Raw genomic sequence first — 18094 nt, 5'->3', positions numbered from 1 at the left:
GGAGGGACGGTGGCTCAGTGGTAGAGCATCTGCTTGGGAAGCAGAAGGGCCCAGGTTCAATCCCTGGCATTTCCAGAAAAGGGTCCTGACAAATAGGTGGGAAAAACCTCAGCTTGAGACCCTGGAGAGCCGCTGCCAGTCTGAGAAGACAATACTGGCTTTGATGGACCCAGGGTCTGATTCAGTAGAAGGCAGCTTCATATGTTCATGTTCAATCTGAGCTGCCTATGCTTTGATTCTGTATAGCATCAATACTTTGTTTTAAATTGTAAATTGTTTATTTTATCGTGTTATACCTGAAATTGAGATGTTGGTTTTATTATGATTGTTAGCAGCCCTGAGTCTGTCTGGAATGGGTGGGATATAAATCGAAAGTAAGTAAGTAAGTAAATAAAGATAGATTCTATGGAGAGAGGGAATACCTATTTAATCTTTTTTAAAAAGTTAAGTAATTTAAGCATCAGACCAAAAGTTAATCCTACATTTGGTGTAGTGGTTAAGTGTGTCGACTCTTATCTTGGAGAACTGGGTTTGATTCCCCACTCCTCCACTTGCAGCCATGGGAATGGCTTTGGTTCAGTCACAGCTCTTGTAGAGCTGTCCTTGAAAGCAGCTTTTGGGAGAGTTCTCTCAGCACCACCTACCTCATAGGATGTTTGTTGTGGAGGTGGAAGGCAAAGGAGATTGTGAGCCCCTCTGAGATTCAGAGTGGAGGGCGCTAGGGTGGGATATAAATTCATTACCATCAGGGCTTTTTTGGTAGAAAAAGCCCAGCAGGAACTCATTTGCATATTAGGCCACACCACCTGACACCAAGCCAGCCGGAACTGCGTTCCTGTGCGTTCCTGCTTTAAAAAAAAAAAAAAAGCCCTGGTTACCATCATCACCATCTTCTTCTTCTTCACTGATCACTTTTGAACAACGTTCTAAAACTGCCAGTCACCAATCACTTTATATTCCCTATGGAAGCTAAGAACATGCTATTAGGCAGGGGTGGCCAAACTGAGGTTTGGGAGCCATGCGTGGCTCTTTCACACATATTGTGTGGCTCTCGAAACCCCCACTGCCCCGTCAGCAGGCTTGGAAAAAGCATTTGTCTCTCTTTAAGCCAAGCCAACCAGCATCTTGGTGAATACATTTAAAGTTGTTTTCTTTCCATCTCTCCCTCCCTCCTCCCTCCCCCACTCCTAATTGCCCACTTGCCATCCTTCCTTCTTGTGGCTCTCAGACATATGATGTTCATGTCTTGCGGCTCTCAAACATCTGACAGTTATTCATTACGGCTCTTATTTTAAGCAAGTTTGGCCACCCTTGCTATTAGGAATATTGCCCAACAAATTGCCAACAATTTTGGAAGAGATATTCAAAGAAATGGTGACAGTGGATAGAATCATCTATGCAGCAAAATGGAAATCAGACATCTGTCCAAATTTAGAAGAACCAGAAAGTAAACTTGCCAATTATTCATTAATGGTGAAATTAACAATCTATTGAGAAATAGATCAATTTCAAAATTTGAGGAGAGATGGAGTGTTTATTATGCAAGCAGGAAATAAATTTAGAATGAGAAATAGTTTTATATTGTATAAAATGTATTGCTATGCATATAAATGTATTACAAGACAGAAATAGAATGTCAACAAGCTTTGAATATAAATATGAGGGAAGTGGATTTTGAACAGTGTTATTTTTTATCTTACATGTGAGATATATTATAGCCTTTCTTTTAAGATTTGGCATATTAAAAGGTATGGCTAGTATATGGAAATGATGAAATATATAAAATAAAATATGCAATAATGATGAAATAAATAATATAGTTGCAGAATACATTAGTTATGAAATTTGAAATTCAAAATGTTTGAAGTAAGGATTATTGTATCCTGCAGAAAAATTCTTTAGAACTATAATGAAGGGGATATTGGGGAGGAATATTTATTTTTTTCTGTTCTATATATCCTGCTATGTATAATAATCTTGATCTATAAATCCCTAGAATTATGGTGAGCAATTTGGAAAAGTTGGGACATGGACCAGCTTCTCTTGAATTCTGATAAAGATAAATCCTGAAAAGCAATTGTTATCATGTGACTGTGGGCTTATTGAAAAGTGTTGGCTGGTACTGAGTTACCTGGTACCAAGAGGCTAGTCCTCTTTGCCTTCACCGAATAATTTTGTACATGATTCGCTTTTATGTAATATGGACATTAAAGTATAAAAGTATAATAAGTGCATTTTAAGTGTATTGATTAACTATATATAACAAATGTTTAGATTTTTAACTATAAATTACGTAATGTTAATTTTAATGCTTAATTTTATATCTTATGTTAGTTTTACATGTTGTAAGCCGCCCTGAGCCACCTAGTGGGAAGGGCGGGATATAAATCTCAGATAGATAGATAGATAGATAAATAAATAAATAAATAATGAATAAAAGGTGCCCTTCTTCTTCCCCGTATTTGTAGTTGTGGTGCTCCTTTGAAACCAACCATTAGAGAACAGTAAAGACAAAGAAAGCAACAAGAATCACAGAAGACTGAAAAAGATGCACTGAAATTTTATTGTTTCTGCAAAATATACCGTGTTTTGTCACCCCAGATGGGACTCGAACCCACAATCCCTGGCTTAGGAGGCCAGTGCCTTATCCATTAGGCCACTGGGGCTTCAGTGAAACAGAGTAGTCTTCTTCTGTCCTTATATTAAATCTGCCTTTGCTATCCGGTTGATTTGAAATTCATTGTTCTTTGGTGAAGTTTTGCATTATTCCCGCTTCCAAGAAGAAGAGGACGTATGAACAAACGAAACGCTGCGTTCTGCGCTCTGCTCTGAAATCCCCACAAGGCAAAACTCGTCGACTTCTGCGGGAACTGTGGTTCCCGACTCCACTGCAGGCGCGCCTCGTCTCTCTCCCTCTCTTCCTGCTACCGTGCAAACGTGCTGCCAGCCCTTTGGCGATGCAAGCCCGGACAGCTCTATTTGCCTGGATGACAATCGATACGAGAATAAAGAATGTGCTAAGCTTTAAAGCGCCGCCGTTAGACTCCTCTTTGCAATTAATCCTGATGGACAAACACAGCGACTGTCGGCTCTTTGTGTCTTAATCCGTCCCTCTGCTCAGACCTGGCAGCGTCCCTTTCTGTTCCTGCGCAGAAAACGGAACGAACAAGGGAAGGCACAAACGGCACGCGCTGCAAGCGCACCAACAATAAATCCCTTTGGTCTTTTGCAAACGTCTTGCTGGAATCGGGGCGCTTTGGAGAGGGCCGCGAGGAGGCTGACGACTGCGCTAAAACGTATCGACCACGAAGGGACTCGAACCCTCAATCTTCTGATCCGAAGTCAGACGCCTTATCCATTAGGCCACGCGGTCACTGATAGAAAGGAAGCGCTGTTGGTAACCAGAAGGTATAAAACAGAAGATCGCGCCGGCATTTCCTGGCCAGATCTTGAAGGTGAGTCATGAAACCGGCGTTGCTTTGTCGTTTTCTGGTTTTCACGTGTTAGGTGGATCCGCGCCTATTAAAGAGTGACGTTTCTGTCCTGTGTTTCTTTTTTAAAGTTCGCTAACATTTACAAAGAGGGCTAGAAAAATATGCGTTGTTTTCAAGTCCGCCTCCTTTTAGAAATTCGTTATTATAGGTATGCAATTATATTCTTTGGAAACGTTTGTGTTTTCTGAATATTACGTGATTTCAACGAAACTACCCTTATAATCCTGGAATTAGCCTTTCATTGCCTCTGAACATGTGCAGAGTGCAGCCAACTAACCCCTCCTAGGCAGAAGACATCCATGATGTTGGAGACTGAGCCTTCTAGTTAGGCTTGAGTGATGTGACTCTTAACCATTTGGACTAGGATTTCCCAAACTTTTCTTTCCCGTGGCCTGTTATTTTTACACTTTTCTTTTGTGACCCACTAAAATTTGGGGGTGGGGCCAGGAGACTTTGGGGGTGGAGCCGGGAGACAGGAATTATGTCATTTCCTGTGGTGTCAAGGGCCAAGTGCTGCCACTTTTGGGGTATACTGAACCAAAACTCCACCTTTTCCTGTGATGTCACTTCCAGAATGTCCACCTGTGGGGCCAGGGCACTAGAAGCCCTCCCACTGTTGCTTCCTCCCCTCCCAGCACCAAGAATACAGACAGAGCATCACTTGCAGGGAAAGAAAGAAAGAAAGAAAGAAAGAAAGAAAGAAAGAAAGAAAGAAAGAAAGAAAGAAAGAAAGAAAGAAAGAAAGAAAGAAAGAAAGAAAGAAAGAAAGAAAGAAAGGAAGGAAGGAGCCTTCCTCACCATCAGATGACTTCAGCCAGGGGTCATTTGGTAAAAATGGAGGGGAGAAGGAAGGAGAGACAGCCCAGCTCCTTTCTGCACAACACAGAGACGGAGGAAAGAAGGAAACCAAACAGAGCTCAGACTTTGCAGCCTGTGTCAGTCTTCAAGGCTAGATTTTATCTGCACAAGAGAGAGAGGGGGGAAGGAAGCCAAATGGAGAGCAGACTTTGCAGCCTGTGTCAGTCTTCAAGGCTAGTTTTTTCTGCACAACAGAGAGATGGGGGAAGGAAGGAAGCACAGCAGAGCATAGGAGCCCAACGTTCACACTGAAAATGAGAAGCTAAATGCTATGATTAGAGAATGTAGAACAAGGTTCCTAAACTATTGAGACATTAAAACTGAAGGAGGAATTGAAACGTCATCAAAATTTAGAGAGACGTCTTTTTAAGAAAGCGGCTGCGTTGAAGCTACGTTCCTTAGGAGCACTCACCTTGTGAACTTCAGTTGGTCTATTTCCAAGTTTGGACTTATATCTTTTCATTTGGGGATGGGTTTTTTTGGCCCCCTTGGGGTTTTTGTTACTTTAAAAGGCCTTAGCACCGCTGGCCTCTATCAATATTGTATTGTTGTACACAATCCTTGTAATATATTTTTGCAAACTGCAAGACGGTGTATTACTTTGTGGCTTTGATCAGTCTTTTATGGAATTGCTGCTCATCAAGTTTTTATAGAAAGAAAAATACGCCCCATATTAAAAAGCCCCTCAAACCCATCCCACTTTTCTGAACTGGTGATCTCCCCAAGGAGACCTGGTAGAGCCTCAGATGCGCTGAGAATGGCAGAGAGACTTTGAGATGGTATGCCCATTTCTCTGGCCTCTTCCTCTCCCCCCATAGCTGGTGTGTGACTTTGAAGTCTTCTCCTTTCCCTCGTTGGCAGATTCCAGGTACTTCAGGGAGGGAGAGTGTAGAGGTTTCCCCTGTGTGGTAGGGGGTAGTTTTTGAAGTGTTTTGTGGGGATAGGATTTTTTTTAAATTAAACCTGGGATGATGACTTTTCTTGCCCTCTTTGTTGATACTTTGTGTAACTTTTTAATAGGTTTTATAGTTAATCTCATAGCCCAGAATATTGAAAAAACATGTTTCTTTCTTTTGTATAAAATGATGTGTATATTAATTTGTTGTGGTCTCTTTTCCCACTTTAGTTTGTATGTGAAACGGGGGTTGTTTTTCTTTTTCTTGTTGGCAAATATCAGACACTTCAGAGAAAGAGGAAGTAGTAGAGGTCTTCCTCCTTTGGTATGGAGTAAATTCCAAAATATTCTGTAAGGGGAACTTTCTGATCAAACTTGAGATGCAACATTGACCCTCTCTTGATTCTTTGTTGATATTGTCATCAACTGTAAACATTTTTGTTTTTATGAATTTTACTGTTAAAATTTACTCCACATTGAGAATATTTTGACTTTTCCCTCCCCTCCCCCTTTTTTGTGGCGCGATATGTGCCAGGTTCTAAATTTTATTTTTTAAAATAAATTAAGACCAGAGAAGAGAAATTAAGATCAGAGAAGAGAAATAAATAAATATCAGAGTAATCACAAAATGCAGTCAAAATGCACTTTGAAGGCTAAGAATAACTGAGTTAAGCAGGTGAAATTTAACCATTGCCAGAGATTTTTTGTTACAATTGTAGATTTCAGGTTGCTTCTTTGTATGCATTCAAAGAGCAATAATTAAAAGTTTTATTGAAGATAACTGTCCATTACATTAAAAACAAAAAGCAGATGCGTTGCATGTTTTATTTATACAAAAAGAACTAGTTTAAAGTGATTTGCTTTCTTCAAGAAAGAGAGGAAAGTGAGCCAGCATCTCTTTTCCAAATTCCTTCAGTCAAAGTCCACATGCCTACTCTGCTTTAAAGTAGAGTGAATCTTTTTTTGTCGGAGACGTTCACGATTCATTTTTTCCACCCTAGGACAAAGAAAGAGGCAACAACACACTTAATCCAAAACTGATTTTATAAAAATTTTCAAATGATTGTATTAAAAGGTGCTAGGTCATAAGACTAATGTTTCAAAGAAACTATTATACAGCTAAGTTACATCTCATTTGCAGAACCTAGAACAGCTGTGCTCTTTAAAATAAGGTAAACAAAATCAGTGGTAACTTAAAAACTAACAATATTTCTTTCAGTATCAGCTTTCATGAATCACAGCTCACTTCTTCATATAGGTATGTGAAAGAGAAGAGTGTGAATTTTGCCGTGAATCTTTCAACTGTAAATTCTCAATGTAAGGAGGAAGTAAAAGTAGAAAGGTCAGATGCAGATCCCATCATAAATTAACATAATTAGCAGTTACTTATAATAGATGAGAGAGGTCCGAGGTTCAAATGGATAACTATGCATCCTATTTCAACTGCTAAGTGTTGATCTATTAAAGGATTTATGCCTACCTCCTGCCTTCACGCACACACCCTTTACCCTTATGTTGAGAATTTACACTTGAAAGATTTGTGCTGGAATCTTCTTCACCAAACACCTCTGCATTATCCCTGGCCCCCAAATAAACTTCCCCTAAGAATTCCCAGCATGATTTTCCTTCATTGAAGAAGTGGGTTGTGACTCGTAACAAATGTCAATATTTAGGGTTCCACTGGATTTTTATTTTATTTTGCTATGACAGACTAACATGGCTTCAAAATAAGGCATATGTGTTGTTTTACAGGAGAGTGATAAGCAAAGAAAATGATAATTTTTCAAAAGAAACTAAATAATCATGGAGTCCAGTGCACAGAAAGTTGCCCAATGCACAAGAGAGCTCATTCATTTCAATGGATGGAAGTGATTAGTACTCACAGATCAGTTCCTTCTACCAAAGTGCAGAGAAAATCATCAGCAGTCTAAGGCTGCGATAAACATATGAAGCTGCCTTCTACTGAATCAGACCCTCGGTCCATCAAAGTCAGTATTGTCTTCTCAGACTGGCAGCGGCTCTCCAGGGTCTCAAGCTGAGGCTTTTCACACCTATTTGCCTGGACCCTTTTTTGGAGATGCCGGGGATTGAACCTGGGACCTTCTGCTTCCCAAGCAGATGCTCTACCACTGAGCCATCGTCCCTCGATCAACACTACAGGCTTGGTGCTATCTGGCTGTGCCTCTAATTACACCATTTTATTTTGTAATGAGAAGTTTTGATCTGACATCTCACCCTGAACTGGCTTTACTGCGTGCTTGCCCATGGTTGATCATTCAAATTGTTAGGGTATCCCATTTTTTTTGTCTTTCACTCATGCACATAAGCATGTATCTGAAGCTCTGGCTCCTTTCTGACAGCTCCATTCTCTTGTATCGCCTCTTCTGTGGAATACATGGGGTGGGTGGGTGGGCGAGCATCATGTAGACTTATCTGAGTAGCTCCATTGACTTCAGTACGTTTACTGTTGTGTCAATTGTGGGTTGGTCTCAAACGGCAACCCTTTTTCTGCTAACACAGTTTGCATGGAAAAAAGTGGAAGGGAAATAGGGTTGCCAGGCTCCCTGCCAATATGGGAGCCCAACTAATTTTCATGGCTTTCCAACCTCAATAAACAGGAGGGTGCTTTTTTGGGGGGGGGTGGGGAGGAATTGTTGCTCAAAAACAACTCCCGGGGGGCTAACACCTAATGGTGTTCAGCGCGGAAATGCACAAGCAGTGATTCAAAACCCTGGGGCAAAGATCTGCTTATGTGCCCATCGCTACCTGTTATTTTTAAAAGTGGTGGAACAGAAGGTTCACAGCAGGGAAGAACCTGCTGACTATCCCCGGGCTGAAGGAAGCAAAACTGCAGAGTACCCGTACCCGGGCTTTCTCCGTTGTAGCTCCACACCTATGGGGCCAGCTCCCGGAAGAAGTGCAGGCCCTGCGGGACTTTGAACAGTTCCGCAGGGCCTGCAAGACCATCCTCTTCGGTGAAGCCTTCACCGACTAAAAGACTGAGAGACTGCTTAAATGATCCTTACCATCTGCTGGAATAGCACCAAGAAGTTAATTTTATTGTTTTTAGAATTTTAATTAATTGTTAGCTATTATTTAAACCATTGTATAACTCACTGTATTGACTGATGTTGTTAGCCGCCCTGAGCCTGCCTCGGCGGGGAGGGCGGGATATAAATAAAATGATTGATTGATTGATTTCCAAACTACCTTGCATTCACAACAGGGGAGTTCAGACATCCAGGAATGTGGGGTGAAAGCACTAACATCTGTAAAGACTAGTCTTTCCCCAGTGCCTGATATCTCCGCTTCAAAGGTGGCTCACAACGGGATGCCAACAACTGGAACGGAAGGAAGATGCTGTGCACTTTAAATCCGGAAGGGAACAGCAACTACATTGGATCAAACTGCTCATCGGATTACAGCCTAACTCTAAGGTGGACTAGTACTGTCAATCCCAGGCTGCGAATGGAGGCTGAGAAACAGCAGTTTCCTTAAAGTCACAGAGTATGTTCATGCCTAGCTTGCATGCTTAGTCACTGTACTGTATTTTGACAGACTATGCATGTTTTCTGTCTTTGCTGGAAAAAGGGGCTAAGTGGGTCTACAGGGACAGCTAAGATCAAGAAAAGAGTTCAGATTTAAAAACAGCTTTATATATATTACAAGACACATATGCTATTTCTGGTAGTAGCCATCTGAAAGAATCACTAGGTTTGGCTCTGTCTGGAATTGATATAGCCTACACTTAGACTCATCAGTGGATTAAAAACAGAGGTTTTGAAATTGGTTCCATTGTATGTTTTATTAAATCAAGCTCAGTTCCCCTACACTGGAATTAAGACAAATGACAAAGTGGGATGTTTTCTTTGTTGTAATGCATTGAACTTAAGATCTACTGACGGCCTAATTAGGAAATATGATTTTTTGAGATGCATGCTGGAGACCTCCTGTGCTTGGCTAATATTCAGTTCAGCAGAGTCACCCCAGCTGGGAAAGTAATGCTTAACATTAAATAATGTATACATTAGCAGGCAGCTGCTGATGCAAACCGATGGATAAAGCATTAAGCAAACTGGATTCTTATACCTGTCTCTGATGGTCTGTGTATCGAGTTTGGATACAACTTGAGGATTCTCAGTGGCTTCTGCGATCAGGTCTCTGAGTTTTTGCAAGCAATTTGCCAAATTCCTCATCTGATAGCGACTCTCTTCAGAGGTAATGATCAGCTCCCCAGATTTGCTGATCTTTTTCTTGTGCTGAGGGGAAAACACACAGCATATTTTCCTATGGAACATTCCACATAACGATCAACTCTGAAAATATGCATTTTTGAAAGAAACAGACTAGTGTTGCAATGACCAGCAACATAGCTGCATCCTCTACATTTTAAATGTTCAATTTTATCGAAAAACAGTCTAGCGGCAACCTTAACCATTACTACTGGCTTTTTACAGACATTTAATCTGCAGAATTCACAAGGAAACGATTGGCTGACTGACTGGGGAAGAGTATATCCACCCTAAATGGGGTCTCAAGGTGCCTTTATTTTCTTGCATGCTACAGAAAACTAACCTTGATGGGCTAAATGGTATGTGAAGCATCTGGAAAAATATATGCCACAAGGTTTAAAGAGTACATAATACAGAAATCTTGATGAAATTAAAACAATTCTGGGTCTGGTCAATGCCCAGATAGGAGACCTGGAGTTGTATCAGGGAAGTCCTGGCATTCTATTAGGGAAGAAAGTTGGGATCCAAATATAATGAAATCAATAAAAGGGAAAGGTGAACGCTGAAATCTACCATCACTGCCATTTTCTGTCGCACATCTTCTGTAATCCAGTCCGCAGATGCCAAATGGAATCGGATCTCAGCTTTTGTATTAACTACGATTGAAAAGGAAACAGCAAAATAAATTACTCCCAGAAAGAGATTTTAGAAGTTATGTCTTACTCAGTTGTAGTTCACAGCTTCATATTCACTAATGTCATTATCTACCATAAGCCAATTCAATTAACAAACATCATGTTTTAGTAACCTGTGTTTTGCAGGGCAATTTCAAAAAAGCAAAAGTATAAGAACTCCATATAGCAACAGTCCTATCGTATGTACTCTTACTCTGAAGAAAGTAAAGCTGCCAACAACCTGCATAAATCTTTAGAAGGGACAACATATGGAAATGGGCAGGTGAAACTTTTGATGGTATGGAGATAAATAACACCACCTGGTAAATGACAGCCACTACACCTCTATTAAAGGGACATGACATTTTCTCCAGGCTGCTGCCAATATCAGAAGTGCCAGGATATAAGAACATAAGAGAAGCCATGTTGGATCAGGCCAATGGCCCATCCAGTCCAATACTCTTTGTCACACAGTGGCCAAAAAAAACCAAGTGCCATCAGGAGGTCCACCAGTGGGTCTAGGACACTAGAAGCCCTCCCACTGTGCCCCCCCCAAGCACCAAGAATACAGAGCATCACTGCCCCAGACAGAGAGTTCCAATGATAAGCTGTGGCTAATAGCCACTGATGGACCTCTGCTCCATATGCTTATCCAATTCCCTCTTGGAGCTGTCTATGCTTGCAGCTGCCACCACCTCCTGTGGCAGTGAATTCCATGTGTTAATCACCCTTTGGGTGAAGTACTTCCTTTTATCAGTTCTAATCCGACTGCTCAGCAATTTCATTGAATGCCCACAAGTTCTCGTATTGTGAGACAGGAAGAAAAGTACTTCTCTCTCTACCTTCTCTATCCCATACATAATCTTGTAAACCTCTATCATGCCACCCCTCAGTTGACCTTTCTCTAAGCTAAAAAGCCCCAAGCGTTTTAACCTTTCTTCATAGGGAAAGTGTTCCAACCCTTGAATATTCTAGTTGCCCTTTTCTGCACTTTTTCCAGCGCTACAATATCTTTTTTGAGGTGCGGTGACCAGAATTGTACACAGTATTCCAAATGAGGCCGTACCATCGATTTATACAGGGGCATTATGATACTGGCTGATTTATTTTCAGTTCCCTTCCTAATAATTCCCAGCATGGCGTTGGCCTTTTTTACTGCAATCGCATTGTCTTGACATTATCAGTGAGTTATCTACCACGACCCCAAGATGTCTCTCTTGGTCAGTCTCCGCCAGTTCATACCCCATCAATTTGAATTTATAGTTAGGATTTTTGGCCCCAATGTGCATTACTTTGCACTTGGCCACGCTGAACCACATTTGCCATGTTGATGCCCACTCGCCCAGCCTCAACAGATCCCTTTGGGAGTGCCTCACAATCCTCTCTGGTTCTCAACACCCTGAACAATTTAGTGTCATCCGCAAACTTAGCCACTTCACTGCTTACTCCCAACTCCAAATCATTAATGGACAAGTTAAAAAGCATCGGACTCAGTACTGAGCCCTGTGGCACCCTACTGCTTACCATCCTCCTCTGAGAAAACTGCCCATTTATACTCACTCTCTGTTTCCTACCAATTAGCCAGTTTTTGACCCACAAGAGGACTTGTCCTTTTACCCCATGACTCTTGAGCTTAGTAAGGAGCCTTTGATGAGGAACTTTATCAAAAACTTTCTGGAAGTCAAGATAAACAACATCTATTGGGTCCTCTTTGTCCACATGTTTGTTCGCCCCCTCAAAAAACTCTAACAGATTAGTGAGACAAGCTCTTCCCTTACAGAACCCATCTTGAGTCTTCCTCAATAACTTTTGTTCATCAATGTGCCTACTAATTCTCTCTTTGATAACGGTTTCCACCAACTTTCCTGGTCTGGCTGGAAGGCACACGACACAGCAAGTTAACTAAGCAGGACTGAATCAGTGCATGCATGTGAGACGACTTTAGTACTTGTGCATGCTTCATTTGGATTCGTGATGGAGGAAAGGTATAATATTCCAGTTCCAAATTTATTTCAGTATGTAACCAGAACAACTGGATGAAAACACAAAGGTATATTAATGTACGTGTATTAAAATGTTTATATCCTGCCCTTCCTGGAGGTTCAAGGCAGCTTACGAGTCACAAGGAAAACATTACAATTTTAAAAATCAAAATAAAACCACAGATACCTCTTCCTAAAACATGTCTGCAATTTATGCCTCATTAAAAGCCCAGGCAAAAAAAAAAAATGGTCTAAAGACAATGTTGTCCTCAGGGAGCCTGTTCCACAAAGAGGCAGCAACAATAGAATATGCATATACTGGGAACAGCCAGTAGGCAGCAGCCCAGGAACTGCAGCTGGTATACAGGGACATATGGGATGAGACTCATTTAAATACAAAGGATCTAGACTGAAAAGGCCTTTACAAGCAAATTAATGCAGCTGAAAAAAAGACTTTCTACCAATTCAGCCAAGCTCATAAGATACATCTGACCTGGCCACCTGGATCCATGCCACAGTAACATCAAGACTAGACTACTGTAATGCACTGTACACTGGTCTCCTTGCAAAAACAACTCAGAAACTCCAACTCATCCAGAATGCCATGGCTTGGTTATTATCCGGAGCTAGACATATTATTCTCATTCTGCAGATGCTCCATCAGCTGCCCATCTGTCACCAGGCTCAGTTTAAAATATTGGCTATCCCATACCAAGCCCTTCGTGGCCTTGGTGCCTCTTATTTGCAGGACCACTTCTCTCCCTATACACCACTGTACCAGCTCAAGTCAGCAGGAGCTTCTGCAGATGCCAATCTATACACCTGCTTGCTCCAATGTAGTTCCTGCCTTGTGGAATAATTTGCCTGAGGTCAGGAAAGCTCCCACTCTCTAAGGCTTTCTGCAAACTATGCAAAACTGACATCTTTTCTGTTCAGGTAATAGGGCTGTATTGTACAAAACTTGCTTGGATAAATGATCAGGGCTTGCAGGTGTATACTACTACATACAGCTTATGGTAAGTTGGATCCTATTTATGTAATTTCTGTACTGCTTAATGTGACATGTGAATACTTATACTATGCTTCAGTTCTTTCTGATGAGTCCAGTCTTCTAATATCCTAATGCATTAGTTACTGAATGTCCCATTTTGTCAACTGTAGTGACTCACTATGTGTAATCCACCTAGAGTCCCTGTGAGAAAAGCAGACTATAAATGACATAAATAAAAAGATCTGAATCAGCTGCAGTTTGTAGACTGTCTTCAACAGCAGGCGTCAACTGCAATCTAACATGCTGGGCCAGCTAAGGGATTTCTGAGCCCTAGGTGGGCCGCCTGAAGCCACTAATAGGCCAGAAGCCTTAGGACTCGCTTGACTTCTGAGGCTGTGGGTGGAAGTGGGAGGAACTGCAGCAAAATTCAAAACTGATGCCACTTCTGGGGTTTTCCACAATTCCCCTCCCTCACTTTCTCCCATTGCACCAGAAGGCAAACATGCTGGGGGCATCCTTGGTGCTCCAGGAACGCCAAACATGCTCACCTGACAATAAACAAACCATCCAGTAATTTTTTTTAATGCTTCAGAAGTCCACATGTTGTTGATCTCTAGTATTCAGGTTGATCAAGTTTGATTTAAACAGGGTTAAGTTGGACCTTTCATATAGCAGAATGAACCAATGAAATTAATCTAGATTGAGAAGAAATAACCCTTCCTGGTATATGAATTTTTATTCAGAAGTACCAATGAATTCATAGGGCTCACATCCAAGTCAGTCTCCATAAAACTGTAGTTTTAGATATACAGACTGTTTTTCCTATTTATGTAGTTAATTTTTGTACCTTTGTTAACATTCTGGCCTCCTGGGCCGCTACTCCGGCAATAAGATACAGACAAGCGGTCTAGAAGACAAAAAAAAAAAAAGGGAGGGAGGATCACTAATTAGCAACAAAGCAAAAGTAATTATCAAAACATATTTGTTCATGTTTGCTTGTAAGTAAAGAGGAAAAGAACATTTTTAGTAATATATATATCTGAGAATGAATGGAAATGAGAAATTTCTTGAAGCAAGATAGTGAACCCCACGGACTCAGTCCTTTGAGGGAACATTTTTCTTGTCCTGCAGAGGTAATCCTCCATTTCTACTGGTACCATATTCCTCTTTAAGGCCTGCAGCTACTGAACACTTAGTCAGATAGAATATATGCACACTGACTTTCTAAAATACTGTGATTGTAACACTTTCCAAGCCCACCTACAACCCAAAGCAGATTTGGTGGAAAGTCAGAGAAAGATTTATTCTCAACTCCAAACAGAATGCATAAGATTGCAGTAATTGCTTTGTGTATACCCCCACTCATTTTTGTCAAAATATCAAGTCAACATTCTATTTAGATTCCAGTGCAGAGTTAAGGCATAATGCATTTCAAATTGCAGAAATCAAAGGGATATGACATGGAACAATCCCCCTGCTCTGTGGCTAACAAGAAACCTTAAGTATGTCTTGTAACAAGAGACAGGAAGTCAAATTTCAGTTTTTATCGGGACTCTGGTAGCAGTAGAGACACCGGTAGTTGGGCCATTTGTGAAACTTAGCAAAACAGATATGAAGAACTAAAATAATAGGCAATACATTATGCATTTTACAAACATGCTTATTTAAGTAGATAAATATTTGGCAGATGAAACATTAAGGTGGTACTTTATAACAACATTTTAATTTGTAAGCTGAAACTTAAAATAAATTTCCTAAGTTATGAGTTCCTGCTGGTAACATATAGGTTTAAATTCATCAGAGCATTTCTGAGGATGGAACAATTTCTGCTCACAGAACATGGCCTTTTCATCTCCACACTCGTGCTGAAGCCCCCTAATGCTCCCTAAAATACTTTTCCTTAGGTCTGCCCCCCAGGAACAGCTTTGTGGGCTGCAAGAAGTATGAGAAAAGGTCATATTCCACAGGCAGAAATCATTCCACCTAAGGAAATGTTCCAGTGGAGCTAAGCCTCTGCGTTACCAGTGGCTCTAAGTAATATAATACAATAATCTTCCATTAAAAAGTTTAGCTGATTTACAAAAAAGTAAAATGAGCAGGCTCGTTTTATAAAAGGGGAAGTTTACCTCTGATGTTCTGAACTCACCTACAGGAATATCAGGTATATTCTTTTTTCTTAAATCCTGTATAAAACAGAGACCCATGTAATTAAGCAAAACTACATATTATCACAAACAATATGCAATAGAGTCTGTATACAGAAGCCTGAGAAAACAAAGCTTCAATGATAGGATTTTATTTTTTAAAATAATGTTGCAAGCATGCAGGTAAGGTATTTTCATTTTAGGCTCGCACTACACCTAGGCCAATAGTCATTTAACAAGTATTATTAAATGGAATTTTTAAAAAGTTTATGAGCATAATATTATATTATGCATTAAGCAATGCTATTAGTGTTCTTTATGTATTTATAGGTTGGATGTTGGAGGCAGTGACTTAATCCTTTATTTTGCCTTTTTTAAATACACAGGTAGTAAATATAGTAAAACAATCTCATTTCCTGTGAATATGATATGTTAACGCACATTGACAAAGCCATTCCGAATGCGGCTCATTTTCAGATCACTTTTCCAAGTTATTTTCTCTAGTGGAACCAGAGGTCTACCAGATTCTAGTAAACTTTCATGTAATCGAGATTAATCAAGGCAACCAAAACGCGTTAGCAAAGCATCCCCCCCCCTCCAAGATATTCAAGATCTTATCCCTCCTCGTACAAAACAGAATCTGCACCCATCAACCTTAATTTAAGCCTCCAATTCTCTCTCTACAGAGGTACTACAGCGCCCATCCATTTGCAACATCTCCGACCCGACACACATTCCAGCTAGCTCTATCCTTTCCGCCTGATCGACTACACTCACTCTTCCCTCCTTCCCTTTCCCAGCCTCAAACCACTACCGTGTTGCTGCTGCTGCTGCCGCCGCCTTCTTTTTGTTGCGGCGGGTAGAGTTTGTCCAGACTGTATTCGCTCTGGAAATCAGAACTGGAAGCAGGGAGAGCGAAGGCTCGGCGCAGGACGTTCCGGCCGGCTCCTGAAGCCAGCCTTTGTGGAAGCTGCCTTCGCCACAGATACTGCAAGCCGCACGTCGCCATCTTGGGGCAGAAAGTTGCGCTGTCCAAACATATCCGGCTGCAGCGGAACTGGAGCCCGCTTCCTGCCGTTCCGGGTCAAACAGAGTTCCGACGTGTCTCCCGGGAGGGGGGCTATAAATGTTCACCAGAGAACGCGATTAAGAAGCCTAATCGTATGGTTTTGGGCAGACTGTGTGATTCTTGGGACTTTTAAAACTCAGGTTCTTTTTAAAAATTAAGAAATTTTTAAATGTGGAATTCACTGCCACAGATACACACTAGGGTTGCCAATCCCCAGGTGGGGGCAGGGGATCCCCCGGTTTGGAGACCCTCCCTCCGCTTCAGGGTCGTCAGAAAGCGGGGGGAGGGGAGGAAAATGTCTGCTGGGAACTCTGTTATTCCCTATGGAGATTTATTCCTATAGAAAATCATGGAGAATTGATCTGCGGGTATCTGGGGCTCTGGGGGGGGGGGCTGTTTTCTGAGGTAGAGGTACCAATTTTTCAGTACAGTATCTAGTGCCTCTCCCCAAAATATCCCCCAAGTTTCAAAACGATTGGACCAGGGGGTCCAATTCTATGAGCCCCAAAAGAAGGTGCCCCTATCCTTCATTATTTCCTATGGCATTGAAAAGGTGTGCCGTCCCTTTAAATGTGATGGCCAGAACTCCCTTTGGAGTTCAATGATGCTTGTCACAGCCTTGATCTTGGCTCCACCCCTAATGTCTCCTGGCTCCACCCCCAAAGTCCCCAGATATTTCTTAAATTGGACTTGGCAACCCTAATACACACACACATATATATACACACACACACACACACAATTATATACATGGAGAAAGTAGAGGCTTTGTTCTATAGCTCCTGTGCGGACTAAGCAAGCCTCGCAAAGCAAGCTGTGATGCAGAAGGAAGCAAGAGAGAGGGAGAAGGAAGCAGATGACAGCCAGTTGCTCAGGGGCCTGATAGGAATCATCTGGGGGCCTGATTTGGCCCCCGGGGCTGCATGTTTGACATCCCTGAATTAATGGCTCTGAAACATTGATTTAGTGGCAAGTTGGTGAATTGGTTGCATAGGGATGTAAAAAAAAATTCCTTAGGAAGGACATTTTCTATTTGTGTAAGAAGGTTTTAATTTTTTTCTAGATGGCTTCTCCCCCTTCCGTTTCTACTGCATTGTTTACTGGATATATTATATACTGTCTGTATTCAGTGTTCTCTAATTGTGAAAATCTAGTGGATGTGATGTATTACAGTATTTGTATTTGTTCTTTATTTGTATAACCCATCTTTATTTGTATGAGCCAGTTCATTGTACATATTATGCTGTCTTGCTTTTTAAAAATAGTTCTGTAGGTGTAATTTGGATAGCCCAGGCTGGTCTGATTTTGTCAGATCTCAAAAGCTAAGCAGGGCTGCCCCTGGCTAGTATTAGGAAGGGCAGCCTACAAGGGGCATGATGCAGAGGCATCATGAAGAAGAAGATGAAGATATTGGATTTATATCCCACCCTCCACTCCGAAGAGTCTCAGAGTGGCTTACAATCTCCTTTACCTTCCTCCCCCACAAAAGACACCCTGTGAGGTGGGTGGGGCTGGAGAGGGCTCTCCCGGCAGCTGCCCTTTCAAGGACAACCTCTGCCAGAGCTATGGCTGACCCAAGGCCATGCTAGCAGGTGCAGGTGGAGGAGTGGGGAATCAAACCCGGTTCTCCCAGATAAGAGTCCGCACACTTAACCACTACACCAAACTGGCTCACCAAATTGATGCAGGTGAAGACCAGAGGCATACAATGGAAAACCACCTCTGAAACATCTCTTGCCTTAAAAACAGCTCTAG

General features: G+C 41.5%; 1 protein-coding gene and 2 non-coding genes across 4 annotated transcripts; all 3 read right to left on the bottom strand.

The window, feature by feature from the left end:
• Positions 1-2593: 2593 nt before the first annotated feature.
• TRNAR-CCU (transfer RNA arginine (anticodon CCU)) lies at positions 2594-2666 on the bottom strand. Its single transcript has one exon. It is a non-coding gene; the product is annotated as a tRNA-Arg (tRNA).
• Positions 2667-3300: 634 nt separating this feature from the next.
• Positions 3301-3373, bottom strand: TRNAR-UCG (transfer RNA arginine (anticodon UCG)). The gene has a single exon. It is a non-coding gene; the product is annotated as a tRNA-Arg (tRNA).
• Positions 3374-6058: 2685 nt separating this feature from the next.
• On the bottom strand, positions 6059-16537 carry MRPL58 (mitochondrial ribosomal protein L58). 2 transcript variants are annotated; one of them, XM_060252231.1, is made up of 6 exons: positions 16085-16537; positions 15273-15309; positions 13974-14033; positions 10053-10135; positions 9337-9506; positions 6059-6244 (listed from the first exon to the last, which is right to left on the bottom strand). In XM_060252231.1, the coding sequence occupies exons 1-6, from the start codon at positions 16277-16279 to the stop codon at positions 6160-6162; spliced, it is 630 nt and encodes a 209-aa protein (XP_060108214.1). In that variant the 5' UTR covers positions 16280-16537; the 3' UTR covers positions 6059-6159. The 2 variants fall into 2 exon arrangements, with proteins under 2 accessions (XP_060108214.1, XP_060108213.1); XM_060252230.1 differs by lacking the exon at positions 6059-6244 and having other exon boundaries at positions 9034-9506; positions 16085-16368.
• Between the last annotated feature and the right edge of the window lie 1557 nt (positions 16538-18094).

This window comes from Heteronotia binoei, chromosome 13 (assembly GCF_032191835.1).
Source record: "Heteronotia binoei isolate CCM8104 ecotype False Entrance Well chromosome 13, APGP_CSIRO_Hbin_v1, whole genome shotgun sequence".
Taxonomy (NCBI): domain Eukaryota; kingdom Metazoa; phylum Chordata; class Lepidosauria; order Squamata; family Gekkonidae; genus Heteronotia; species Heteronotia binoei.
Note: the sequence above shows the minus strand (reverse complement) of the source record. Positions and strands in the feature narration are given on the sequence as shown.

Bases quoted from the DNA above. Each gene is read 5' to 3' on its own strand.
- MRPL58 (XM_060252230.1), bottom strand. From the start codon at position 16,279: ATGGCGACGTGCGGCTTGCAGTATCTGTGGCGAAGGCAGCTTCCACAA. The intron at 15,310-16,084 runs GTAGTGGTTTGA...TGTTTTATACAG, and splicing joins GCAGCAGCAGCAGCAACACG to GATTTAAGAAAAAAGAATAT. The intron at 10,136-13,973 runs GTACAAAAATTA...TTTCAATCGTAG, and splicing joins AGGCCAGAATGTTAACAAAG to TTAATACAAAAGCTGAGATC.